The sequence below is a fragment of the Rattus norvegicus genome, chromosome 4, assembly GCF_036323735.1.
Source record: "Rattus norvegicus strain BN/NHsdMcwi chromosome 4, GRCr8, whole genome shotgun sequence".
Lineage (NCBI taxonomy): Eukaryota > Metazoa > Chordata > Mammalia > Rodentia > Muridae > Rattus > Rattus norvegicus.
In genome coordinates this window covers 35,132,950-35,157,853 of record NC_086022.1, presented here as the reverse complement: position 1 = coordinate 35,157,853, position 24,904 = coordinate 35,132,950, and the positions used below count along the sequence as shown (strand labels likewise).

General features: G+C 42.4%; 1 protein-coding gene across 4 annotated transcripts in view; it reads left to right on the top strand.

Annotated features, from left to right (window-relative positions):
- Positions 1 to 12,133, top strand: part of Slc25a13 (solute carrier family 25 member 13) — a 182,683-nt gene extending 170,550 nt beyond the window's left edge. For all 4 annotated transcript variants that reach the window (NM_001419627.1, NM_001419624.1, XM_039108599.2 and 1 more), the window contains 3 exons: positions 10,474 to 10,632; positions 10,726 to 10,816; positions 11,026 to 12,133. In NM_001419627.1, the coding sequence (NP_001406556.1) occupies positions 10,474 to 10,632; positions 10,726 to 10,816; positions 11,026 to 11,212 (437 nt within the window). In that variant the 3' untranslated portion in view covers positions 11,213 to 12,133. The remainder of the gene's footprint in view (positions 1 to 10,473; positions 10,633 to 10,725; positions 10,817 to 11,025) is intronic.
- The last annotated feature ends 12,771 nt before the right edge of the window (positions 12,134 to 24,904 follow it).

The following is a 24,904-nucleotide window of genomic DNA, read 5'->3' as shown; positions in this document are numbered from 1 at the left end:
GTAGCGATGCCTCAGTGATATAAGTTGAAAGCAGGACACTGGTATATGGCTCTTGCACCCAGCATCAGGAATGTACAAATGTCTTTATTCAAAAATACAAAATAACTGATCTGTAGGCATGGACAACGACAGCATTATGTATTGTCAAAGGAAACCAGTAACTGATGATGACAGTGATCAGCCAGCCTTCCCTTAAGTCATTTTCTTCTGAAGTTATTGGTGAGGAACGTGCCTTGAGCTTCCTGTTACAGTTCATTGATAAGGGCAAAGCACTATTCTAGGAGTTACAACATGCCACCTCCCATACCCCATTCCACCCATTGCACCCATTCCACGGTCCTCCTCTTCTTTAGGAATTTGTCACTACAGCTTCAGTGGTAGTTAGCAAGGACGCCACCCCAGGAGTATCCAGTAAAGCAGTTCTTACAACCATTGTTGAACCAATGATTCCCTTTTCCACCATATTCACAGAAATGGATTTTTTCTGACAGTTTTTGACTGAGTCCATGTGACTTTCTTTGAATAACTTCTAAAAGGCAGATAAGAAATTAATTTGTATTTTGCCACGTTAGACTATTAGATGAACTTTAGCTTTTGGAAAGTGTTTGTAATGATTAGTGCATCTTTATTTATGCCTTCGTTTCTTTAGTTTCCGTGGAACTAACAGATTCTCAAATTCCATGTTATTTCTTAATTTCACAGAAGTAAAAATGGTTTGACCTGAACTTTTTAAAACTTTACATGCTCATCCCCTCAAGATTATCTAACAAATGATTCCATGCAAGTGTGTCCAGGACTTCAGCAAAAGTTATTATTGTCTAGTTAGAAGTGTGATAAAACTAGAAGTACCTAGGGTGATTAGATTTCTTGAAGTGACTGCCAGGTCAGGAGTTAGATGTATTTTTAAATGAATCATAGAAGTGACTGTCTTCTGTCTTTAGTGCTGTGCTAGAATAATTAGGAATATTACACAAAAAAAAAAAATGTGGCCTTAAAAATAGATACTGATTATCAGCACAGTGGGGGAATCAGCACTTGCCTTTTGGGAAACTCCTTGTCCAGAGAAGCTAAGGGATGAATTCAGCTACATTAGCTCTTTATGTGGTAAGGAGCTTATTATAAGTTAACATACCCTAGGGCAGTCCTGAGCTTCTGGCTCCAAATATTTTTGGTAGACATGTTGTGCTCATCAGATTAGAGGTTAGATTGGGGAAACAAGATCAGAGGTTAGGGGTTGGGGATTTAGCTCAGTGGTAGAGCGCTTGCCTAGGAAGCGCAAGGCCCTGGGTTCGGTCCCCAGCTCCGAAAAAAAGAACAAAAAAAATAAAAAAAGATCAGAGGTGAGCCCCAGCTTTGAGTCACTATTTCATACCTGCCTCCCTTCTGCAGGAACCTCAGTGGCAGGAAGCTGTATCATTTCTCCTTTATCCTTAACATTTTCTTCCTCAAAAGCATGTATGCTGGTCTGTGAGCCAGGGCTCTTAAGTCCTGGGTGATTGAGGATTTTCGTTGCTTGAGAAATAAGATCCAAAGACCAACACTAAGGAAGCAAGATCTGGAGTACAGAATCCCTATTTTCATCTCCAAGTCGGCCATTTATTCCCTGTGTTCTGAGTTGTCATTTATGTATGTCTACATGAGGAAACATGGAAAGAAGGCATTTTACGATCTATTTTAGACTAGCCAATTGAAATAAGGTTAGGGCTGCAAGAAAACTTATTGATGTGACTTCCCCAGACTTGATTTCCTCAGCTTTGAATAGGGATAATACTATAGAGTCCAGGATGTGTCACAAGGAGGGGAGCACGATAGGAGGCTGTTAGCATAGTATCTGTCATGAATCATATATTCAGTAAATATGCAGGTTGAGTTTAGATTCTAGAAGAATCGGCCCATTAAATCACTCCACAAGTAACCGATAGGACATTAAGGATGAATAAGTAGATCTCGACTCCGGATGGAGGACTCTGTCTGAACCTTGTTCTGAAACTATAGAAAATAGTCCACTCTTCTCTCAGTGAAAACAGACACTGGGAATAAATTTCCTGTCCTTGTAGGGGTGTGCTAGCTAGAGATGTTACTAGAGATGAATATTTGTTTTCTTTTATTTTTCCTGATTATGCAAGTGATACAGCTTGTGGTAAAATATTTAGAAATGGTAAATATTATCCATGATTCTATTACTCAAAGAGGGTTTCTATTTAATTTAAATTTTTATAAAAATCATTCATGTACTTTATGAAGGTGTGGATGTACACATATGCCCAGGCACACAGAGGACCCAGTGAGGGAGTCGTTTCCTTTCTACTGTGTGGTTATCAGGGATCAAACTTGGATTGGCAGGCTTGGCGGCATTCGCTGTAACCCCTGAGCCGTCTGACTGGCTAGTCCTTTTGGTGTTGCCTACTTCAGTGGATTTTGGTGGGGTTTCAGCCACACTGTACCTGTGCTTGTAGCTCACCTCATCAGCACTGTTGACTATTGTAGGGCGGCTTGTGCTGTGGCTTCTGGCTGCAGGGGTCAGATTCATTTCCCCACTTAGACCTCAGTGACTCACAGGAGCCATTGACTCCCTCTTGGCCCACTTCTTCAAATTTGGGGATAAGAACAGCCTTAGCTTCACTAAAAAATTAAGCGGAATAAAAAGACAAAGATTTAAAGTAGTTGACATCATGTCAGTATTCAGAAATGTTCAACTACAGTGATTTTCTGATGTGTATAATTTTAAGCTCCTTAAACATAGTTTTAACTGCTGGATAATCACACCCTTATTTTTCATTATAATTCTTGAGATTATCATATAATTATATTATTTCCCTTTTCTCCCTGCAGTCCTCCCTAAGTCTGTATTGTCATCCCTTCCTTTTCAAACTATTTTATTCTAATGATTGTTACATCAGCGTGCGTGTGCGTGTGCGTGTGCGTGCGCGTGTTCAACCTATATGATGTTACATTATGCATATGTTTTTAGAGTTGAGCATTTGGTATTAGATTATCAGTTGGTGTGCTCTTCCTGGGGAAAGATTAGTTTTTCCTGCTTTCAGCATTCCTTAGGTGTCTCTAGGTTTGTTTTGTTTTGTTTTGAGCAAGATTTAGGCCTTAAGCTTTCTCCTTCTATGTTAGCTTGACTATTGCCATCACCCTTGTTTAGTTCATGTTTAAGCATCCCTGTCATGAAGACTTCTAGGAGACACAACATCACAACAAACTTTATGTTCATCGGCTCCCCCAATCGATCTGCCCCTCTTGCATGAATATCCCTGAGTCTTAGATACAGAAGTTATACTGTAGATGTATCAGTTGGGACCAGGATCCACTGCTCTGCATTTTGATCAGTTGTGGTTTTCTGTAATGGTCTTTGTTTCAAAGAGAAGCTTCCCTGATAAGGGCTTGGAACTACAGTTATCCGTGGGTACAAGGAGAAATATTTAGAACGTAGTTAGGAGTTATGCTTGTTTCCTAAACTGGCAATTGTAGGTTCTGCTCCAAGGTCTATGACTTTCCTAGTCCTAGGTCAAGTTGCCTGGGTATCTAGCAGAAGGCATGATGCCATTTCTTGTTGACCAGCCTTAAAAGTCCAATTAGAAAACTGGTGGTTACCACTAAGGTATGTGTACCACTATTCACCTTTAGTGTTATTATGCCATGCCAGTTGTTGTAGTTCAGAGGCATCATAGTTGGGTAGGACTCTTTGTTTCTGCTCTGCTTTGGAAACCTGCATGGTGCCTTGGTACCATGAAAGATGACCCACAGGAAGAAAGCTTTTAGGTCATATCGCAGTTCTGGTCCTCTCAGTCCTATGTCTGAAGTGGATGGTGTATTCAGCCATAGAAACTTACCCTTTCTCCCCTAGGTGTCAACCAAGGACACCAACAGTAGTCTATAATGTTTTGGGACTCTCTTAGACCACACTGACCAGCGATACAAAAGTGGGTGTTTCATGTCTTGTGTTAAGGTTCTTATTAGAGAGCATATGGCTCTCAGGGATGGCATCATCAGCCCAAGTAGGAAATTTCCATTCAAACTATTTGTGAATATGTATCCACGCACTCATATATGTTAGGTATCTTTAAGTAGATAGCTAATAATACGGGTCCTTATTATCGTTTCAGATATTCTTAGTAATTTTCCTCTCCCTCCTCCATCTGTGTTTATCTCTCTCCCCTCTGGTTAAAGCTTGCCCACATTCACACATACTCTTTTCTGAAGACTTGGAGCTAGGAGTATCAGATGAGAGGAAACATAATATTTGCCTCTCTTTGTCTGGGCTACCACACTCAATATGTTCATCCTCTCCTAGCTCCATCTATTTACCTGCAGATTTTATAATTTCATTTTTTTTCTTTGTAGCTAAATAGTATCTCATTGTACTAGTCAGGGTTCTCTAGAGGAACAGAACTTATGTAATGTATCTCTAGATAGATATGAGAGAGAGAGAGAGAGAGAGAGAGAGAGAGAGAGAGAGAGAGAGAGAAGCAATTTATTGTAATGTCATACAGGCTGCAGTTCAGCTACTCCAACCGTGTCTGGCTGTGAACAGAAAGTCTAAGAATCCAGTAGTTGCTCCATCCACAATGATAGATGCCCCAGCTGGCCTTCAGAATATGCTGGAACCCCAAAGAAGTAGGTGTGATGGTGGTGAATGAATGGAGGTGCTAGCAAGGTAAGGGCGAGCAAGCAAAGGGCAAAGGCTTCCTTCCTCCATTCTTTATGTAGACTACCAGCAGAAGGTATGGCCCACATTAAAGGTGTGTCTTCCAAGCTCAAGACCCGATCAAAGATGTGTGTCCTCGTACCTCAAAGGCCCAGATTAGAAGTGGACTCACCCACTCCAAACCAGGTTAAGAAAAAAAATCTCTTAGGCATTCCCTCCAGTTCTGGACGGTACTTCATTCCAGATGAGTCATGTCGACAACCAGTAATGGCCGTCACATCTGCTGTGTGTGTGTGCTACATTTTTATTGTCCATCCAATGTCCAAGGAAACACAGACATGAAGCTAATGCAAATGATGAGGGTGAGCCAGGATTTTAAAACAGAATTCAGTAAAGAGAATTATATTCTTAATCATAGACACTCAAAACTGCCCAAATTACTGAAACTTTTATATAAGTGATTTTATCAATACCAAGCAAATCTTTAGGCAAAACCTAAACACTTTTCCCTGAGGTGGATTCTATCTCCTTATTGGAGAAATAGAATCTGGGAACTGAGGTTGCTGGTAGAAAGTATGATTGTTTTTGGTTTTTTGGGTTTTTGGGTTTTTTGGTTGTTGTTGTTGTCATTTTGTTTTGTTCTGTTTTTATGTAAAACCACACTAGTCTCAATGTTCTGGAGGCATTACCACCTCTGCTGGCGTTTTAGCCCCACAGCCTTCCTGTTCCCTGTGCACTCACCTGCTGTGCTAGTCAGGGTTACAGTTGCTGTGCTGAAAGACCATGACCTAAAGCAACCCAGGGAGGAAACATTTTATTTGGTTTACACTTCCATATCACTTTTCATCCCTTAAGGATGTCAGGGTAGAAACTTAAACATGGCAAGAACCTGGAGGCAGGAGCTCAAGCAGAGGCCATGGAGGGTGCTTCTTACTGGCTTGCTCAGCCTGCTGTCTTACAGAACCCAGGACACCAGCCTACAGATGGCACCACGCACAGTGGACTGAGTCCTTGTCCATCAATTACTACTTAAGAAAATGTCCCCACGGGCCTGCCTGTGTCCAGTGATAAGGACACATACTTACTGTATGTTTTGGACTGAGGGTCAGGAGCAGTTTTTTCGGGGGATCTGTGGCTTGAGGGCTGTTTCAAAATCCCATTGCTGCTGACACAGAAGATTTCATAATTGAATAATTCAATTCTTGGCGCCTTGAGAATATGAAGTAGAGGAGACAGATCTGGGTAGTGAAGTGCACTTATTCATGCAACTTTCTTCCTGAATGTCTTAAACTGCTAGAAAATACAGCAGCATCCGTACTCAGAAAGCAACCCCTCTGCGTCTGAAACTGATGATGCCACAGGCCAAAACTAGCAAGAAAAAGTGTGGATAGTGTAAAGTGTAAGCGGGAACTCTTGACCTCTGAGTAAACAGAAAAATGAATTCTAAAAGCAGGAAGCCAGCAAGCAGCCTTTCTGAACGCATAGCCGGGCCACTCTCCATGTCACCTAGAGCTTCAAGCAACCTTCGTCTGCAAGTTACAAACTCCGAATTGATCTTGCGTAGAATGGCAGGATAGGGCTTAAGCTCATGTCCCACCTTAACCACAGGTGCAGCAAAATGTAAATTAACAACCTTTTCTCAGCCGAGTAGAAAATGAAGTGTTCTCACAGCACAGTTCAGCTGGCTCCCTGCTCTGCAACATTTTGGAAAGCCTCAGTTGACCCTGTAGCCTGCCATAGCCCCTTCAGCATAGAGTGCTTGCCCATCCAAAAGGGAAAGCGGTGGGGAAATAGATTTGGAGTATGGTAGATGCCACCCATGACTGAGTGCACTGCCTGGCCAGCCTTTTATTTGATTCCGAGTACCAATCAGTACACAGACAGCCATCCTCCTACAGGAAAGGGCAACAGGGAACATGAACTGAAAAATTACAGAGAAAACGGTAATTTAGGGACCACAGGGGAACTTGCAAGAACTGTAATTGGAAGCTCAGGGAGGTGGGGAGTGATTCTTTTTATCTTACTTTTTATTCTAAAATAAAAGTAAGTACATAGGAAGTTGTAAAAAAAAATATAGTAATCTTGCACCCACGCTCCCTAAGAATGTTGCATATTTCATAACTTTCGGACAAGGTCAAAATGAGCAAGTTGACATGTAACACGTGTCAGAGTTCTGTGGCATTTTTTTTTTTAATTTTATGAGTTTATCTGAGGACGGACCCAAGGGTCGAATGCAGAGATTTCTTGATTATCTTAAGACACTTTCTCATTAGGAAGACCGGGGCTAACCTTTGTAGACCAAAGTGGCCTTGAGTGGTTTTTGGCTTTTTAATTAATGAAATGATCATTGAAATTAAAAATCTCTAGGGTTCTGACTTGATCAAAGAAAACCAATCTAGACCATATTTAATGGTACTTACCCATAATCCCTGTACTTGGAAATCTAAGTCAATAGAATTAAGAGTTTGAGGACAGCCTGGGTGCCACTATAAGAACTTGTGTTAACAAAAGAATAAGGAAAAAGAGGGAAATATAGACTTTAGTAAATGTAGACTTGGTAAGGGTCACCCCCTAGAATGGGACATAAAACACATAGATGGAAAATCAGAACCAAAGGGGTACATAACATAGGTCTACTGTCTGTTTAAAAGCTGTTTCCTTGATGTCAGAATTAGAGAGGACAGAAACAGGCAAGTAAAAGGAGATGGGTTTCTGGTCTGAAACAATACCTCCCAGTTGCCCAGGACATGAGGTGTGGACCTCAGTGATGTGGTGGCATCCAAGGGGAGGACATCCTGCACCTGCTCTGCTTGCAAGGGTTGCCTTCTCCGCAGCCAGATTAGGAGCGAATTTAAGATGGACACCACCGGATACTTGAAGCAGCCTTGACAGAGAAAAGTTTGAGCTGGAAAAGTAAAGGCTATGAGTCGCTCCAAATTGTCTCTGACGCTAGCGTTTGTTTTTGTCGTGCAAGAAGAGCTGTTGGGAGGTACATGAAGGAAAGAAAGGGGCCAGAACGAAAGTGACTCTCCTCACTTTCCTGAAAGGGGATGTAAACACATGAGAGGAGAGTCACACCCATGTGGTATGTATATTTATCTAGTGGAGAAATGGAGATCAAACAGGAAGTAACTGGAAGTGGAGGAGATAGACACACGGGACGAAGACTGAGTCCAGTAGCCACAGTCAATGGACACGGAGCCAGTGAAAACCGATGCTTTCCGTTCAGCTGGAGATTTTTCTTCTTTCTTTTTTCTCCCTTTGCTTTTTCAAGACAGGGTTTCTCTGTGTAGCCCTGGATGTCCTGAAACTCACTTTGTAGACCACACTGGCCTCGAACTCAGAGATCTGCCTGCCTCTACCTCCTAAGTGCTGGGATTCTAGGAGTGCACCATCCTTCCCCCAGCTGATTTTTCCTCCTTCTTAATGAATAACTTTGTCACGTTGCTGTCAGTCACCAACCTAGTAGGTTGGTCATATAGCTAATAGCCAAAGAGTGTAATTTGGAAAGCCCCAGCCTTGACCTAAAATAAGCATGTACTAATCTTTAAGCCTTAAATAGAGAAGACACAGAGTTATTAATCCAGATATGATACCTATACAAATTAATGATTTGGTCCCCAAAGCTGTCTGTATTCTCCAAAGTCAAGTCGTCTTCTTGCTATCGTTGATCCTATGCAATTGCTGGCTCCCTAGAAATCCCACAGTTGTTTTTATCGGTTACTGAGCACCTAGTGTCATTTCTGTTGCTGAGGGAGTGGGTATCCCCCAGGGCTATGCATGCTTGACTCTTGTCCATAGTGAGTCAGGCAGGCCGCCTGCACTCGTCCTGTGAGAACACAGACGATACCTTCCTGTCTTATGGTCTCCTCTTCTTCTATACTCAAGCCATTTCATCAATGTAGCTTTAGGCTTGAAAAGCAGAGAATGACCTGGCAAACGTATTCACAGTCTTTGCCCACTTGTACTTGCAAAACCAGTAGCTGTCAGATGACCAAGACCTTTGCAGGACCTTTGACTAGGTTGACCAGATTTTAGAGTAGCTGAACTCAGTATTCCAGGTTTACTATCAACCCCATTCCTCCTACACACACCTCTCAGAAGTCTACACACCATTTCTGTAACACTTCTGAGGGCCTAGACATCATCCACTAGGGGGTGTGGGGGCTACACACACACACACACACACACACACACACACACACACACACACACACACTTGCTTTGCCAGGCTTCCTATTAAGTAGTTTATATGATCCTTTTCGCATTTCATTCAGTCATGTTTATTCCCGTTGCCTGTATTCTTCATCGTCTCCTCTCCTCCAGCATTGTCTCGTGACCAGGGAATGCATATGAAAAGTGCCTTCGTGGGAAAAGAACGTGTCCTTCCTTTTTGCCCCTGTGTCTTTCACAGAGCCACATAACCACACCTGCAGTGTGGTTAGGAGGACTCCATTTCCTTAAACCAGGGAATGAAGCCTGTGTGAATGAGCAGTGGGTTTCTAAGCATAATTCTTATTTCCTATCTCAAAATTACAATAATCCCTCCAAGCTAATAGGAGGGGCCCAATGCTGCTTCTTAGACGAACACTGTATAGAAAGTGAGCTTCACATGTGTAAAAGGCAGTGTTTGGGTAATGACTATTCCTAAGAGTTACTGTTAGAGGGATTGAGTGGAGACAGAAGGCCAAGAGATGCTCGTCTCTTCTGGTAGAAATGGGAGCGTGTAGTTCACAGTCACACCCTCCCCCTACACACACACACACCCACACACACACACACACACACACACACACACACACACACACACACACACACAACTCGGAAATGTGACTTTAAAACTGTCTGTTGAAGGACGAGATGGCATTCTGAGCCAGACCATGTTGGTTTGGACAGAAATTCTTACAGAATTATTAAGCCTTAAAAAAAGCAAAGGAGATTTATGCATCTGCATCTGACCAGTTTGGTTTGGAATAGGTTCATAGTGGAAAAGTAATAAACCCAGAAGAGACAGTGTCTTCTCAATGGTCTCCATTTTAAAACTCTCCACATGGGCTGCCCCATTTTTTGGATTAAAAACGACTCTGAAAAAATTTACTGTTGGTAATTTTGGGAGGGACGGCTTGCTGGGAGGGATTCGTTGTTGTCGTTGTCGTTGTTGTTGTTGTTGTTGTCGTTGTTGTTGTTGTTGTTGTTGTTGTCCTCCTTTATCAATTACCAGCCAGTATAAAATTGAAGCTTTCTGTTGTAAAGTTTTCTCTGAAGATTTTGGGAGAAAGATGTGTTGGAGAGTCACAAATAGGCTGCCGGTGTTTGCATAGCTATCAGGACAGCCTTCTGGTAGGAGAAGTGGGGTTTTGGAGTGCAGGGTGGCTGGATGTGTGAGGGAAAGCGGCCTCCTGTGGCTGCCAGCTGCCAGGAAACCATGAAGAGGAAACACATAATAAGCTTCGCCTCTGAAAAATCAGACCTAATAACTCCGTGAGGTTCTCATTTCAGCAGGAAAGGGAAAAAAAAATTTTTTTTTTGAAAACCACTTTCTCTGTTTGTTCTCAACCACTTGAAATAGTGTTATGGATAAATAATTGCTTAAAAATATTTATGTATTTAAGAATAGAACCAACAAACGAAGGTCGGGGGCGGGGCGGGCTCTTGCAGACCGAACCGTCCACCGTTGTGCTTTCCAGAGGACAGCAAAATGGGCATTTTATTACGTTGCCTGCTTAACTTTCTTCCCACGGCCAGCAGTTCAAAAGCACAGTTATTTTTATATAGTGAGAATGTGAGTGGACTGAGATGGTGTTGTGTCTCAACTCCAGGTATGCCTGCCGCATCTTTAGTGACCCCTGCTGATGTTATCAAGACTAGATTACAGGTGGCTGCCCGGGCTGGCCAAACCACTTACAGCGGTGTGACAGACTGCTTCAGAAAGATACTTCGGGAAGAAGGCCCCAAAGCCTTGTGGAAAGGAGCTGGTGGTATGGAACTAATTGGTTCTTAACTAATCCTTTGGTATCAGGGAAATTTCTTAAAAATCTAATGATGTCTGTTATTTCCGCCTTGGTCGTTAGCTCGAGTCTTCCGCTCCTCACCGCAGTTTGGTGTCACCTTGCTTACTTACGAACTGCTGCAGCGATGGTTCTACGTCGATTTTGGAGGCGTGTAAGTGTCACAGTGAATGTCACTGCTAAATGCCCACAGCCTCTAATACTCGGTTCTCATTGCCTCCTTTGAGAGTGTCCACAGGGTCATTTCCCAGGGAGCACCCAGTTGACTAGAATGCAATCATTGCCTCGAGTCGCATGGTTTTATTGGTTTCTACTGGCATTTTTCAGAAAGTCAGTTGATCTCCCCTTTTCTTTTCTTCACAGGAAGCCCGTGGGATCTGAGCTGGTTCCTAAATCTCGGATTACTCTGCCCGCTCCCAATCCTGACCACGTAGGGGGCTATAAACTGGCAGTTGCAACATTTGCGGGCATTGAAAACAAGTTCGGACTTTACCTACCTCTCTTTAAGCCATCAGCATCTACCTCAAAAGTGACCGCTGTGGGCTCATAGGGGGACTGACCCGGATGTGGCTGGAAAATTGATTGGAACCACAACAAGCCTCGTCAGGGTTTGAAGCATGGCTCCGCCCCTTCCGCATCTGTCCCATTTAAATTCAGGTCAATGCTTCTTATATTAAATGCAATCATTCATTTTCTGGATTTTTTTTGTAGCAAGATCATGTGGAATTATTCCTAATTATTCTTTGGCACGCTGCCCGTAACCTGTGTTTGTATCTTTTAAATACTGGGATTTGGTCAATACTAAACTTGATCTGGAGTAAGTCTGAAGGGAAATGAGGGAGGTCTCCTACCCGGATGATGGTCTCACTGATGCTACTGAAAGGCAGCCATGGTTTCTAAAAGAGTTCCGAGTATGTTTAAAGTAGTAGAAAGCTAGGTATGTATTTATAAAAATGAAAAACACTGGAAGGGGGGGGAAATCCAAATATCTAGCCTGGACTCAAATTTTAAACATGCACAAATTTGGCCTCTGGATTATATTATGAAGATTTTATGTGAAACATGTTTTTTCATAATGAAAACCACATTGAGGATGTTTAGCAATCATTCTCTTACTATACCAAGTCTACTAGGGAAACATTTCGAATGTTAAGGAAGTGCTTTGGCCTTTTTATTATAGAGACAGAAGAAATTCTACTCCTGAGCATACTGATTTGGGCTAAATATGTATATGATGAGCACATATTGATTCCAAGTCTAAGAGTCGCTGTAAGAATGATGTACGCCCCTCTTTGCTGGTACCACCCTCCTCCAGTCCCCATGGTTGGCACCCATTCACATTTAAAATCCACTTTCTTGAATCATGTCAGACAAATATACTCTTAAGTCTATATTTAATTTGGGGTGCCATGAATTATGGTCAGAGGCCTGTGTGTCTGTGAAGGGAAAAATAAAACTATTTTTAAAGCCACCGATTGCTTGCTCTTGTGTATTTCTGCGACGAATGGCAAAAAATATTGTCATTGATGGACTCTTCTTGCTATGTTTGGGGATATTGTGTTCCCACTACTTGTAAAGTAATGCGTGGGCTCATTTGCATGGTTCCGAATGCGTAGGAGAGGATATAGTTCACTCCCGGTAAGGAAAAAACTACTGAACTGATAGACTCGCCCTAACCATCTTTAATACTTAAGACAGTTTGTGTGTTTGGGTAGCATATGTGCACATGGAGGCACCTTTATCTGTTAGTGCTAGGTGTGAGTGCACATGTGTGCACATATGTATGGAAACCAGAGTTTAGCACTGGGTGTCTTCCGTTCTTACACCATTTAAATCACTGACAGGGAGTCAGTCTCTTATGGAATTAGAGGTCGTAAGTTTGGCTACCTAACTGGCCGAGGAGCTCCAGAGATCTATCTGAGCCATATTCACAAGCATACCACCTGTTCTTGGGTAACACGTAACTGCCTGCAGTCCTGGGTTTCTATGTGAGGGATGGATCCAAACTCAGGTCCCCATGTTTGCACAGCGGACACCTTAATGACAGGGCAATCTCTCCAGCCCAACTTGCTACAATTTCTTCTCATGATGGTGAAATTCACCTAAAGCTTCAGTGGAAGTTGGACATAAGAACTATGGGGATTTAGCTCAGTGGTAGAGCGCTTGCCTAGGAAGCGCAAGGCCCTGGGTTCGATCCCCAGCTCCGAAAAAAAAGAACCAAAAAAAAAAAAAAAAAAGAACTATGATATGATATCTGTAACATAATTTACTACTGGGTTATACCAGAACCAAATTCCGCTGTATCTAACCCTTGCTAATACTTACCTCATTGTGATGACTTTGGAAAAGAAGTTAACCTTAAGAACTTGTGGTTACTGTCAACAGCGGTTATCGCCCAAAGATGATGCTGATTATTCTACTGGGGACTGTGACCATTCTTAGTTCCCAAAGGTTTCCATGAGTTCCTGAAGGTCCCTGGAGTTAGATTACAGCTGGAAAGCATCAATATCATCCACGAGTTTTTATTTGCATGCCTGTTAAAGGTGTGGATCTTTACCAGAAATAGGACATGTCTGTTTGATTGAAGGAGTAATTTCCCCTTCACATAACTTAGTATCTACTACATATCAACCTCGAAGACCAGGTACGAGTTTGTGGATGGTACAAAGCACAGTGTTCCAGCTTTGGACTTTGTAGTGTGGAAGGAAGCTCCTGAGTCCATGCATTCCCTTTTGATACTTGTTGGAATTTTTATAGAAGATCAGATTTTGTTGGGGGGGGGACCAAACCATGGACCCAGATCTCATAAAAAAACACATAGTCCACCCATTCCTTTATGAACTCTTGGTTTTGATGGGAGACCATCTTGGTTCTGCTTAGACATAAATGGGACTGGAGGTGGCTCTCTAATGGGGAAGGAACTTTGAGAGGGGAGCCTGGAAAGAGAGGGGAGTTGATACTGGGATGTAAAGTGAATACTTAAATAAACGAATGAATGAAACCAGAGGCCCGAGAGTCAGTAGGAGATGGGATCCCTCTGTCCGTGTTTCTTTGAAATCCTTGACTTTTTCTGTTCATGAGGCAGTGACTTGAGAGCCTTTGAAGGAGGCCTAATTTCCATGACTTCTGCTCAGTGGGTGGCACGCCCGTAACAGGCCACGAATTGGACTGCAATCACCATGCGGTAAGAACCACGTGAAGTTTGTTCTGGGTTTTTCTTCTCCCCAAAGTGACAGCACAGTATGTTTGGAGTGGCGTGGCTGCTGTCATTGCTGCAGTCGGTCCCTGGGCCCTGGGCCGTGTCCCTCCTTAAGGGAGAGGCACAGTAGCCATGTCACTCCTGTGTGCTTCCGCGCCTTCCCTAGTATAGAGTCCTAGAGTCCCGTGGCTCTGTTCTTGGCCCAGCTCGTGGTTTACTTGGGAGGTGGGGGAAACAGGCCTGCTTTTCGTAGCAGCCTTTTCAATTATTTTTTTCCAAGGAGAAGAGAAAATGCGAAGCTGACCACAGAGTGAACACACTAGTTCTTGGGTTCCAGTCGTGGCTGGGTTTCTCGAAGCTGGGTGGCGCGCTGTCGCCAAGCCCCTGCTGCACCTCATAACCCACAACCATTTGCTGAGCTCCCTGGGGTCGCCTTAATCCCAGCAGCCCGGGTCGCACAGGGAAAAGTAAGAATTCTGGCACAGAAAAGAGTCGTTTAAATGCTTATTGCATTTCAAGCTTCAGTTTTTACTTAGCTAAAATATTTAGCATTGCTGGAAAACACTGTTTAAATCTTCGTGCTTATATGTTATTTAATGGTGTGGCCTGTGTAAACCTCGGGATGCTTACGTTTTGACAGTCTTCTGGAAATGTTTAGCAGCGCATAACTCGGTGAGCAGGGAATTAAAACGGGGAACAAATTGCGCTTGAAACTGTTTGTAACCTCCTCAGACTGTGTATTCAGAGTGCATGGCCCGTTGGGAAGCTTCAGGTGCAAGGATGGGGCACTTTGATGATAATATTTGTCGAATCTGCCTTGGGCCCGGGTTTATCAGTCTTCCAAGTTAACTGTCCCTCCAAGCCCTCGTGCGGCTCTGACCACAGAAGCCAAACTTGTAGGGATGAATTTGTACTCTTGCCACTGAGTAAAATCCCATTTTCAATTCTGGGTAATCGAATGCTTTCAGGATGTGGATTTTTCCAGAGCTTTCTAAAATGTTCTTTCCACAAGCCTCTTCCACAAAGGGGTGTGTGCCTTTTGTTCTACCTGGGGGGAGGGGAGCCGATGGGACCCAGTTTTCTCCAAAAGCTTCAGCCTTTGGTATTAGGAAGACAAAATGAACTCACAAAATTGCCTGCTTCTTCATATCTCGGATACCTATGAACATCCTCATGGATATTCTTCATAACAGTGGCAGCCTCTCCCTTGAAACCTGAACAGGGTTCTGTAAGGGAGAAAATGCTCTGGGTCAGGAACATTTTAAGTTCCAATTTTGAAGTATGCATGAACGGTTGAATGGATGGATTTTTGATAAATGTTTTTTCCTCCACTGTGTCTTTTATTTTGTGATGGTTTTTATGATACTGAAGAATTAAACCCTATGACCTTGGTAAAATGTTCTATTACTGAGCTGTATCCCCAGCCCCTTTTCCTTTCTTTAAAATTTTGAATCATGGCCTTCCCAAGTTGCCCAAACATGCTGGACCTTTTAATCCATCCCTCTCAACCAACCAAATACCTTGAAATGCAGGCTTCTGACATCCGGCTGGGGACACAGGCTGTGCCATCAGCCTGGCTTCCACTCTGTCCTTAACAATGCCTTTCTGCTGCTAGTGTTAAAGCCAGAAATGATGACAGACTGATCCAGTCCCGAGTATCAGACACTTTCCTTAGAAATCATAAGTCAATCTTTAATTAAATTAACATAGCTATAAAATCGGTTTTAATTATTAGTAATTTGTTCCTGTGAGTCAGGGAGTATCACATAAACTCAAAGATGAATTTAAATTCCCTGGTCATTGTGAAACACAAACGATTACTTTAAGAAATCCTGTCCTTCGTAATGAATGCTACCTTGGGCTTGAGGTGCGTGGTGAGTCGTTCCTCTTATCAGTGAATGTACACTTGGAGTTTGTTCTCTATTTCCCAAATCTACCGAAGGCTGCCAGAACAGTGGCTTTGTTTTCAGAGAAGTTTGTCTTTAGCTAATGCATTAATTGCCCAAGAAGAGTCCAAATGGAATGCTTGCTTTCATCCGCTGGGGACCTAATAAAAAGATGTTGTTTGCTTTGAGATGCTGGGCTGTTAAAGGAGTTTTGCTTAAGGCAAAACCACAGTCCCCTTGAATAACTCTTGGAGGGAAATTAGGAAGACAGCGATTGTGCTTGTCTGAGGCTGACTTCTGGGTCACAGACACGCCCCTCCTTCACTCTGGTCTGGCCACCAAGGCTTTGGTGCCTACTACAGTAGTTTTTGGTATGACACTCTTCAAGGGTAGAAGATTTAATAAGGTGATTTTTAAAGTTGATCCAAATTCTTAAAACAAACCTGTACAATAAGATAGAGAAAAACAAGTCGAGAGTAAAAACAATGAAAGGCACATATCCCACTGTTCTACCCAAGAGCCTTAGCTCTCGCAATGGTCCCTTGCTTACTACTCTTAGAGGACAGGCTTCTCTGATTTGTAAAGACTAATTAAACAGGAGCTGTCAAATGCCAGACATGATCTTATTAAGTTTTCCTGGTCGTTGAAGACGTATCCTTTTTTCCATGTTAAAAATTAGGAGTCTGAGACCAGCAATAAGTGTCTTTTTGCTTAGGCACCACAGTGATGGGTCTCAGGTTTGAGTTTGGTTTCCTAAAAGCTCACCCTCCTCTAGAAAGGTTTCTTTGTAAAACTCGGCGCAGAAAGGTCTTAGGATCGTATGTCCAGAGTGGTCAATTCTCACTATCAGAGGGACTGTACCCACCTTCAAGGAAGGGGAAAGCATGATCTCTGATGATCTCCGATTGTTTATCTTACGGAGGACATTTGCTGCCTCAAAGAATTCCAGGACTCGAGAACCAGGTGAATCCTGAGGCAGTCTTTTGAGGTTCCTCTTAAACGATTTTACAGCCTATTAAAGTCAGTAAAGAGGATTGAGGTAAACTTGAAGCATTTGCCCCATGGGAGGGAAGTTGGAAGGTAATGTGGAAAAAGCAGAGGTAAGTTTACAAAAGGGACAATGTGTTATGAAGTAAATGGAACTGAGTCACCTTCAAATCTCTTAATTAAGAAATGCCATTTTTTGGACAAGGGTTGGCAATATGGAAAATCACATTAAAAGTGAATACCTATGGATATTTGGTCTCAGTGTCTGGGGGGAATAGAGACAGTTACCAGAATGTGGGGGACGCTGCAGTGAGTTTGGTCATGAGATTCCCATCACCACTGGCAGAAAGAAAGTCATACTGTATTCTCAAAGGAAACCTACTACCCCTCAAATGTAAAAACCATCACTCTGTTTCACCCATTCTCACATAAATGTGACCAAGTTATTAACAAACTACACCAAAAACTTGCAACATTTTCTTGTTGAAAAAAAATAATATTAAATTGACATATTTCCACTCTTCTCAAGAGCATGGTATGTTCAGATTGTACACTTCTGTTCTGTTTTGGTTTCCTAAAAGCCCACCCTCCTCTAGAAAGGTTTCTTTGTAAAACTCAGTGCAGAAAGGTCTTAGGACCGTATGCCCAGAGTGGTCAAGTCTCACTATCAGAGGGACTGTACCCTGAGGCAGAATTTTGCCACTTAAGTTCTACACAATGTGATATGTATTCTATTCTGAGAATTTATGTTTTTAATTGTTTCATCTAAGGTTGCTTTTAAAGCATGTTTTATTTTAGGTGTAAGGGTATTTTGTCTGCATATGTGTCTGTGGGACATATACACTCTTTCTACCCTCAGAGGCTGGAAGAGGGCATCAGACCCCTGGAACAGGAGTTAATAGTCATCAGCCAAGATCCAGTCACCATATTGGTGCTGAGGGGCAAAATCAGCTCCTCTCCAAGAGCCACCATGCTCTTGGCCTCTGAGCCCTCTCTCCAGTCTTTAAGAATCTGCCTCTTTGGATGCCCACAGCCAACCATTGAACTGAGAACGAGGTCCCCATTGGAGGAGTTAGAGAAAGGATTGAGGGAGCTGAAGGGGTTTGCAACCCCATAAGAACAACACTACCAATCAACCAGAGCTCTCAGAGACTAAACTACTACCCAAAGAGTATATATACATGGACTGACCTATGGCTCCAGCTGCATATGTAGCAGAGGATGGCCTTGTTGGGTATCGATGGGAGGAGAAGCTCTTGGGCCTGCCAAGGCTGGACCCTCCCTCCCCACCAGTGTAGAGGAATGTCAGGGTGGGAAGGAGGGAAGGGGTGGGTGGATAGGTTGGAGAGCACCCTTATAGAAGAAGGGGAAAGGGAGCAGGGGGTCTATGGATGGGAAACTGGAAAAGGGAATAACATTTGAAATGTAAATAAACAAAAAAATCCAATGAAAGATTTTTTTAAAAAGGGGGGGCGGAGAATCTGCCTCTTATGATGAAGCTTGTCTTTTGGAAGACATTATTATACTAGGCTGATGCTGTTTTTATAAAATCAGAAAGACAGAGGAGGAGAAGGAGGAAGAAGAGAAGCCAGCATCAGTAGCAGGAGTCCAGGTCTTTATTTTTCCTTCTGCAGAGAGAAGTGAAGCCAGGTCTACTGCTATGGAGGTCCCGTCTGTCTCATTCAGGTGGAGCTCTGTCCTGCCCTGCTGGGCACTGGGTGCCTTTTCCTAACTAAAGAAGCAAGTCAAGCTTAACCTGAAACTTTAGCCTGCCCTTTATCAATCATTTAGAAAGGCTCTAATCTTCTTTTCCTTTGTCTTTAGTTTGCCCGTGACCAGGATGCAGCAAAGCCATCCATGTTGCCCCCTTTGAAGTTAAGGCTTACATTTTTTTCCTTTCGTTTAATTTAGGAAGAGTCTTAGTTGAATGACTACATTTCCTAATCCTCTCTATACGTATCTGGCTGGTTTATGATAATGTAATTTGGTATCACTGTGCCCTCACAGATACCTTCTATTTTCCATCTGTAAAGTGTTTCTATATTTTTAAATTCTATAACAGTGAGTTACCAGTGTCCCCACTGTAAATTTGATCAGCTTGGCTTCTGTGAGTCATTGACCTCTTTTCCACCTTTGTTTTCTACTTTGAAAGTTGAATCTTACAAAAAAAAAAAAAAATTCTGTTTCTGGAACAGTTGGGAAACCCAGAATGTAACACAACTGTGGGAGAAGGATTCTTCAAGCAGCTGATATATGGGGGAAAGGAACTGGGTTTGGGGTAAGAAGGAATCAAAGACTATCACCGCCTTAGCTTGTCACCTAAGGCAGTTTTCACTCTAGGTGCAGAGTAGCAGATCTCAGAGACCTCATGAGTCTCCCGGATTGATTGAACAGATAGAAATCAAAGAGACCAAGTTAGCTAGAATTTGTAAGACAAAGGAGCCCATTAGAGACTGATAGGAGCATTACAGAGGTGTCTCCCAAATCCAGCTATACGTGAAAAGAACCTTTGTGAGACTAGGGAGAGATCCCTGAAACCAAAAAAGAATGAAAATTCTGGAGCTCCTGGAAAATTTCAGCCCTGAGAGCCTCAGGAAAGTCCTCATCCTACACAGCACACCAACTAGACACCTCAGAAGAGTGTCAGGTGAACAGCTAAATTAGGCTGCTGACAACAGTCACTACACTGCTTCTAATAAATCCAAAATGTGAGCCTCACAAGGACTAACCTGACACCTAGTATTAACTGTCAGAACACAAAGGCAATAGCTAGAGAGATAAGAGCATTTTTAAAATCTTAAAGATACCACAACCAAGTTAAAAAAAAAATAGAAAGACCCCAAACATAGTTGTAGAACTAGCAACAAAACCATTAGGACAGCAATTATAAATAATGTCCAAAAAGTAGAGGAAATTGGAATGGGCAGAAGGTAGTGGTCTGAGATTTTCACCCCACAGCCCCTACCCCACGAAAGTTCTGTGTGTGTGTGTGCTTATGTATGCATGGATGTGGTTAGAGGTCACTGGAAAGTCTTACTTCATCTGTTTTGTTGTTCTCCTCTGGTCTGCCAGGTTACCTGACCTGTGAACTTACCAGGTTTCTCCTGTCTCTGCTTTCTCTCTTACCACAGGAGTACTGGGGTTACACACTACCTTGCCCAGCTTCACATGGGTCCCAGGGATTCAAACTTATGACCTTATACTTGTGCAGTAAGCACTTTACCAACTGAGCCATCTCTCCAGCCTTGTCTGAGGTATTTCAAGTGCTAAAAGAAAAAAAAATTCGTCGATGAAAGTTCCATTTTTGTTTAAAAAAAAATTCCTCAGCAATAAAAAGGAAACTGTGGAAAACTATGGCAATGTGACTAGCATATATGCAAAGCAGTAAACACTAAAGTGAGTCCTTCAGGCTGAAATGACAGGACGCTAACTCAGGTAATGAATGTTGAAGTTAAAGGGCTAAGGGTTGCCGTGCTCCGTGCTTGACTTGCACAAAGCACGGAGTTCAGTCCTTGTATGTCAGATAAACAGGTTCGTTCGTTCATTAAGACGATATAACCTAGGTGTCTAGTAACAACTTCCAAGTACATAAATAAAAATGGAAAAGCGAAGAAGATTAGGGAGCCAGATTCAAAACCGTGGTTTGGCCTTTTCAGCATTGTGAATATAGCTGTCAAAAGTTGTTGAATAAAAAAGTCAAGTGTTAGTTAATCCCGGCATTTAAGAAGCAGAGGTGTGTGGGTCTCTGACACCGGGGTAACCCTGTTTTGCATAGTGGGTGCTCGAGAAGCCTGGGCTCCATAGTGAGACTCAAAATATAAGAGGAGGGCAATCTTGTTCTGGAGAGATGAGGTAAGCATTTGCTCTTCTTGCAGAGGACCTACTCAGAGGACCTACTTTGTGGCTCACACGATCTGTGAACCTCCAGGTCTAGGTGTCTTCTGCCCACTGTAGACACCAGGCATGCACATGGTGCCTATATGCAGGCAAACACTCATACAACAATAAGTATTTTAATCATCTTTAGCTTCAAAAAGTTGATAATCAAATTCTTAATAGTTATGCATGTTATGCACTAAAATGGATAAAAAGACCATTCTTTCCCCCATGTGAAGTCTGTCTCTGATGAGGAATAGCAGGTGCATTTTATTGTTTTTGCTCTTACGTCTCTTCGAGACTATAGCTTTTCATGTTGACATTGACCTTAGGCCTTGCTGCTTTCACAGATTAAAAAGTTAATTGGAAAAATCAGTCAGTCAGAAGAATGACCTAAATGAAAGGGTGGGACTTCTGAACGAGGATTTATAAGTCCAGTGTTCCCAACAGTTGCTGCAGAGGCTCTGGGACTGGTTGTGTGTTTCTAAGAATGAGGAGACCCATGAACTTGAGTGTGGTCATGAAGGTCATTCAGGATAAGACCGTAGAGGACCCGGTTTGATTGTGAGATGTTCCCCAGAGGGTCATGTGTGCAAACACTTGGTTACCAGCTGGCAGTGCTGCTTTGGAAGGTTGTAGAAACTTCATGAGTGGGAGAGGCTCTGGCGGAGGTGGGTATTGAAGCCGGCCATGAGTTTGGATAGCTGGCCCCACTTCCTGTCTAGTCTTTACTTCCTGATTGCAGACCACGTGACTAGGCACCTCATACTTCAGCCACCATTCCTTCCGTGTCATGGACTGTGTCTCTTCGACCAGGGGCTAAAATAAACCTCTTCTCAGGTTGCTTTGCTCAGTTGTTTCATCATATCAAGGAAAAATGTAACAACACCCTAGGTCAAAGTCAAACCACCTAGGTATATAGACTGTTATAAGGATTTGGACCTTCCCACTGTGTATTCTGGCGACTCCTGTGTTTGAGCAACTCAGCCCTTGTAGCTATTTTGAAAAGAGATGGACTGGAGGGGTGGCTGCTACTGCAGAAACTATGATAGAGCCTGAGCGAGGTAGGCTGGCTGTAGGCACAGGAACTCCTGGCCCTTTCTCCACCCACTCAAACTGGTTTGAATGTGAAATTGCCCCCGTAGAGTCATGTTTGCGGATGACAGGTTATACAGCCCAAATCTCTGGTCTATGGAAAGATTTTTTTCTATGTACTGTCTTTCAAAGTCCAGGAGATGGCTTTAATAAGTGACTGTCATCCATGTCTGACTTCCTCACATGAATTGAGCCAACCTATATTTACACCAAGCTCTGATGTGTTTCCTGTTTTTTTTCTGCTGGTCATACAGAACTTTCCCTACCCCAACACATGACCGTGTATGCAAGCACGGGGGAGGGAGGCTGGTGGAATTCTGTTGGGCGACATTGGGCTCCTAGACTACTATCTTGTACAACTTACTCAAACTCTTTGATTGTGATCACAATTTCTTTTTCTTTTTTAAATTTTTTTTAAATATTTTATTTTATGTGAGTACACTGTTGCTGTCTTCATGCACACCAGAAGAGGGCATCAGATCTCATCACAGATGGTTCTGATCCACCATGTGGTTGCTGGGAGTTGAACTCAGGACCCCTAGGAAGAGCAGCTCTTAACCACTGAGCCATCTCTCCAGCCCGTGATCACAATTTCTATACTGCAAATGGCTCCTAACTCTTTATAACTGTGATCTAGTGGGGCCAATACAGCTTAACTTACAGTAGAACATCTAAATGCATGGCATATTCATGTCTTATGGCAAAGGAATCCTTTCCTACAGAACCTGGAGCTGACAATGGATGCTATTACAACAGTGTCATGTTTTCTCTCCTCATCATTCATGTTTGCATCATTAACATCTGTGGCTAAATTGCCCAAGCTCAGCGCTCCTTGTACTAAAACCTAAGGCAAAGTCCACACCCCCACCCCAGTTTTTTGTCCACCAAAAGCCTTGGCTTCTACTTAGCATGTGGATAACAGATATGGAATGTGCTGGCTTTGAAGCCCCAAATAGCCTACACCACATGCTGGGTTTTCTTCTACATGTTGAGAGCTTTAAATATGAGCATTTTCTCTTTTACATTGGAGGAAATATCAGCATGCTCCTAACCACTGGGAGGGTTGAAGATCCCAAAGAAGTTCACTGAAGTAGCAGGTTCCTAAATCTTCTTTGAATTCATCTCTTAGCTTCACATTACCAGTGACATGTGACAGTCTGTTGATACTCAATGAGATTTAGGACTACCTAGGGGACACACGCCTGGGTAACAGTGTTCCCAGAGAGGGTCAACTGAGGAAGGAAGACCTACCCTCAAAGTAGGTAGCATCTTCCAACATGAAGCCTAGCTAGAGAGGGATCTGAGGAAAAAGCAGTGAGCATTCTGCTCAGATCAGTCACAGACATAAAATTCGCACTCCTTCGGATTCCTAATGGAACTCATTACTCTAGGGAGTTCCAGAATATCAGTGCTGGATTGGGACGGCTGAGGAACTTGGCTTCTTGGATTAAGTGGCTATTGAATTCACTGCTGCAAGGACAGACATTGTTCAGCCAAATAAGCCCATTATCATGTGTCAGAGGGGGCAGCTATTAGTTGTGCTTGGTTTTCTGTTCTTGTTGTTTTAGATTTTTTTTTATTTCTTTATTTGTTTTTGTTGTTTGGATATTTGTATCTGTTCCATTGTTTGTTTGTTTGTTTTTGAGACAGGGTCTCTTTTCATTGCCTTGGCCTAGAAACTCACTATATAGACCAGGCTGGCCTCAGACTCAAAGAGATCTATCTGCCTGACACTATCCCCTGAATGCTGGGATTAAGGCTGTGTGCCATCATGCCCAGCCTAGCACTTTAGATTAACATTTTAGATTAGGTTCTCACAGATATGGAGCAAAGACCCACCTTGAATATCACTCTCCTCATAATGTCCCCTTATTCTGTCAATCACATGACATCAATACCAACTCAACAGGGGTCTGAGGATGAGAGAGAGGCTGGCTGTCTCAGGAGATCAATAAGGACTTTAACAAATGTGCTTCTCAGAAGTGACTCTGACTTGCCTTTCACAGGCTTCTTTCATGAAAACCTTCAGAGACTGGTCTTCAATCACAACCTAGACTTTTGATTTACTTTTAATGATGGTTTAGTGTATGCCTGAGAGCTTTTGTCCAACTTTTTTTTTTTACTAGATTTCTTTTAGAATTTAAACTTTACATTTATTTGTTTGTATGTGTGCTTGTGAGTGCGTGTGTGCTTGTGTGTGTGTGTGTGTGTGTGTGTGTGTGTGTGTGTGTGTGTGTGTTTGGCATGTGGAGGTCAGAAGACAACATGTGGGAGTCAGTTCTCTCCTTCCACTGTTTGAGTCCTGATGGACCTCTCAGGTCACAAGATTTTACTAAAATTGTTTTTAGATACATTTTTGTCTTGGGCCTCATCACATTGTCATAAAGGCATTTTGGCTTAGCTTTGCATAAATACACTGACATGTTTTCCTAGAATCTAAAGAGCCATCCCTATATTGCTAAGTTAAAACTTCCCCCTTTAACAAAACGGAAAATTTGCTGACATTTTCAAATGTTCTTCATACTTCTACCCACTGAGTTTAAGTACACATACACGAAGACATTCATTTTTATCTATAAAATGTTAATTTCTGTTTGCAAGGGAATTTAATTATGTAGGTACTGTAGATTACTTGGAGGAAAATATACTATATTTTAAAAATGTTTTATAAATATATTAGTTTAAGGAACCCTTACCAAGAATGTGTGGGTGGAAGTTTTTTCTAGAATATCAAAAGCTTATTGACAAGGTAGTTTTTTAATTATTTAACCATAATTTATTTTCACTATCTCTAGCATTAAGATAACCCCGCCCACAAGTGTGATTAAAGGCACAGCCTCTAGTTCAATAGCAATTAACGTAATTTCTAGTGTGAATTTAAAAGCACACATTTGAAGAACATACTGTGTTTGTTTATCTCAACCCCTCCTTTCTTATCCTACCATTTGATACTGTTTTTTAACTTGGAGGCTTTAGTGACAGAGGCAAGGGAGTTTCTATCCCTAAACAAACAAACAAACAAATAGTAAAAACAAAACAACACACACACACACACACACACACACACATAAAGCCTTATAAAAATATATCTAGGAGTCTTGAATTAAGCCCACCAGGTTTGGCTGCCTTAAAAGTCATGTATGACCATCTCTGATCCCTTGTCAAAGCAAACCTCTGACAGGTTTTCTGCTAGGCAAAA